The sequence below is a fragment of the Galeopterus variegatus genome, unplaced genomic scaffold, assembly GCF_000696425.1.
Source record: "Galeopterus variegatus unplaced genomic scaffold, G_variegatus-3.0.2 Scaffold1157, whole genome shotgun sequence".
NCBI classification, from domain to species: domain Eukaryota; kingdom Metazoa; phylum Chordata; class Mammalia; order Dermoptera; family Cynocephalidae; genus Galeopterus; species Galeopterus variegatus.
Window position 1 is genome coordinate 363,440 of NW_007727268.1, and position 3,336 is coordinate 366,775.

A 3,336-nucleotide genomic window follows, 5' to 3' on the forward strand; every position below is an offset into this window, starting at 1 on the left:
ACGTTGTTTACATGTGGAAGTGATCACATTTTAAATATATTGGGTTAAAGAAAACATATTTAAATTAATTTCTGCTTTTTTGATGTGGCTACTAGAAATACTTAATTTACATACATATGTGGCTCACATCGTATGTCTACAGGACAGAGCTGGTCTGGACCATTGTTTTGAGAAATTGGTCTGTGAAGGGGGAAAAAAGAGGTGAAATGATGACATCTTGAAAGAAGTAAAGGGTCGAATGAAAATTTTTATTAGTATTGTATCTACAAGAACTGGTTTTTAAAGATATGACACCAAGGTCCAGGGTTTAATCACTGTGCCAGCCAGCCACCCCCGCCCAAATAAAAGATATGGAGAAACAATGCTGTGGACGGACAGGCGAGAGGCATGCGGAGACCACAGAGGAGAGTCCATGGCGATCGGTGAAGGGCGAGGATGGCAGGAGGAGCAGGATTCACAGGGAAGGGAGCAGGAGGCTGGGGCGGGCATTGTGAGAGTGAGGTTCTGAAGGAGGTGGGGCAGAGCCTGGAGGGATTTGGGGGTGATGAGGCGTGGACGAGCACAGGACCAACCGGCTCTATCATTGGAGCAGAACTTCGGCACCATGCTCCACTGATGTCTTCAGGCTCCTTACCTCCCTGCCTGGTGCAGTATGAAGTCTTGTGCCTGTATCAGCTCCTGGAGGAGGGGAAGAAGGGGGGGCAGGAGAAGATAAAGCAGAGTAGGTTGTAGTGACAACTCTCAAAGGAATTCTGGAGGCTTATTTGCTGAAAAGGTGGATAAGGGTGATGAGTCTTATTGAGTCTCCCTGAGAGCGGGAGAAACATGGAAGCCCCATCCCCCAGCTTAGGGTGCCAAGAGCGTCTGCTACACCCCTGTTCTCCTTCAAGGGCACATGGTCCATCCTTGAAGAGTTGGAGCCCCAGGGGACGGGATGAGACAGGGCTTCTTGTTATGGTGGGGGGAGGGAGTGTTGGGGGACAACGAGGCTAAGAAATGGCAGGGGGTTATTGCAGAGTCCAAAGTCACTCCAGCAAGGGTGTTTCTGACATTGGAAAGGAACTTCTCAATGGATGGGTGTTCTTATGGGTGGTGATCTGACTGGAAAGGGGGTTGGGGGTAAAAAGAAGAAACTAATCTTGAAGCCATGTTTGCCAGCAGGTACACTGTTATTACTTAGCCTATTTGCTCCTTTGAGTAGCTCTTCTGAGGGGGTGGAGAATGCCTTACTCATGCTACTCTTTGGCCTCACCACTGCCTAAAACTGAAAAAGGTCAGGTGTTGGGTTTCCAAGGCAGGGCTGTAGTGTACCAGCAGTTTCAGAAATTGCTACCCTCTGGGCTGGGAGAGAAAGTGAGCACAGACTAGCCGGGTATCTACTAGCAAGATGAGCAGTGAAGAGCCCAGGACTCCAGGCCACGCTCTCCACTGACCCATTATCCAGTCCTTGGTGGGAGTAAACTCTTCTCCCAGCCCAGCTCAGTCAGCTGCGATACAGATGGTTTGTAGTCCTTAAGAGGGTCCCAGGTTTCGGTGTGCCATNACACCGAGGGTTGCGATCCCGTTACCAGTCAGTAAAAAAGACAAAAAAAGGAAAAAAAAATTTTCATGTTTCGTTTTCTGTGAAATAAACTGCATTTCATAGTGATCTGTGGAGCTATGTTAATGTCCTGTGCCAGATGGTGAATCTGAGCTCCTGGTCTGAGAAAGTAACATCAAGCAAGAGACAGCTGGGGGAGTCTTCCCCGTGAAGTGAGAGGTGCAGCCGCTGGAGTAGATGCAATCAGCCCAGAAATGCCCCGAATGAGAGGAGAGGGATGGACGGGGCAGGATAGGTCCTCAGGGAACACTTGCATTTTAGGTGGCGGTGAGGAAGAGAGGCCAGCAGAGGTGGAGTTCAGGTCATAAAAACAGGGGACCCAGGAGAGCAGGGAAGTCAAGTACAGAGCCCTGGAGCCAAGGAAAGGGAAGAGGAAAGGTGAGGCTGAGGAGGGGATGTGCATCTCTGCAGAGCCCTGCTGGTGCCGAGGACCCTTCCCGCTTTACTGTCCCCACAGCCCTTATCTCTAGTTAATGCACCGTTTATTTTACCTACTTTGTCTGTCTTCCCCCACCCTAGAATGCAAGCCTCCCAGGGCAGGGATTTGTGTTAGTTTTCCTCACTGCTGTGTTCCCAGCACCTGCAACAGTGTTGGCACATAGTCGACACATAATAAAGATTTATAAAAATGTGTTGAATCATTACATGAGCAGAATGGGAGACTGCCGAAAGCTCAGATAGAATGAGCCCTGAGCAGAACATCACTGCATTTCAGTCCTGAGGTCCCTGGTGGCTTTGGAGGGAGCACTTCCAAGGGAGCAGTTAGGTTCTTGCCTACATTTGCTGTGTGCTGTGGAGTCGACAGGCTGTAATGAAGAGGAAACAATAAATCCAAACCTGCCTGGGCCTTGCAGTAGCCACTAGCCGCAGGGGGCTCCTGAGCACTTGAAATGTGGCTGGTCCAAACCGAGACATGCTGTGAGCACACCACATACCCAGGAGTGCCAAAGACAGGATGTGGGTAAAAGACCACAAAACCGCACAGTAATGCTCTTTACACGTTGTTTACATGTGGAAGTGATCACATTTTAAATATATTGGGTTAAAGAAAACATATTTAAATTAATTTCTGCTTTTTTGATGTGGCTACTAGAAATACTTAATTTACATACNAGTCAGCTGCGATACAGATGGTTTGTAGTCCTTAAGAGGGTCCCAGGTTTCGGTGTGCCATCCACACTGTCATTTCCTTATTATGCTAAGGTGACTTTTAATAAAAACTCACCCTCTTCTTGTAGCCCAGGAGGCTTCTGTGGGCCACAATGTCATGGGACAAGTACGACTGAGCACTGAAACCCTGGGCAAGTTAACCTCGGAAATGAGTCTGGTGACCCCAGAAACCAAACCTGGAAAGAGCGTGCGTGGGAGCGTGTTGATGCCCAAAGGCAAATCAGAGAGCCATGGCTCTGGGTCACAGAAGCAGCATCACCTGCACCAGTCCGAAACGACACAGGTACAAACCAGGGCTCTCCGGCAGGAGGGTTGGGATCCTTCCTCCTTCCTCTCAGCATCCTGAAGCCAGGTCAGAACCCCTCATTCCTACAGGTATCCTCACCAGGCAGCCTGAGTGAGGCGGCCTTAGTACCGCTCCTGAAAGGAGCGTTCACCCAGCAGGTGTTCAGCAAGCACCTCTTATGATATAGGCACTGGGTCGGATGCTGGCAAAGTGAAGATCTTTTTTTTTTTTTTTGACTGGTAAGGGGATCACAACCCTCGGCACGGTGTGGTCTGCACCA

General features: G+C 49.4%; 1 protein-coding gene across 1 annotated transcript in view; it reads left to right on the forward strand.

Moving 5' to 3' along the window:
- Nucleotides 1–435: 435 nt before the first annotated feature.
- LOC103592481 (hydrocephalus-inducing protein homolog) overlaps nucleotides 436–3,336 on the forward strand; it is a 66,508-nt gene continuing 63,607 nt past the window's right edge. Inside the window, exons 1-2 of the mRNA XM_008575222.1 lie at nucleotides 436–721; nucleotides 2,839–3,053. Coding sequence (XP_008573444.1) covers nucleotides 436–721; nucleotides 2,839–3,053 — 501 coding nt within the window. The remainder of the gene's footprint in view (nucleotides 722–2,838; nucleotides 3,054–3,336) is intronic.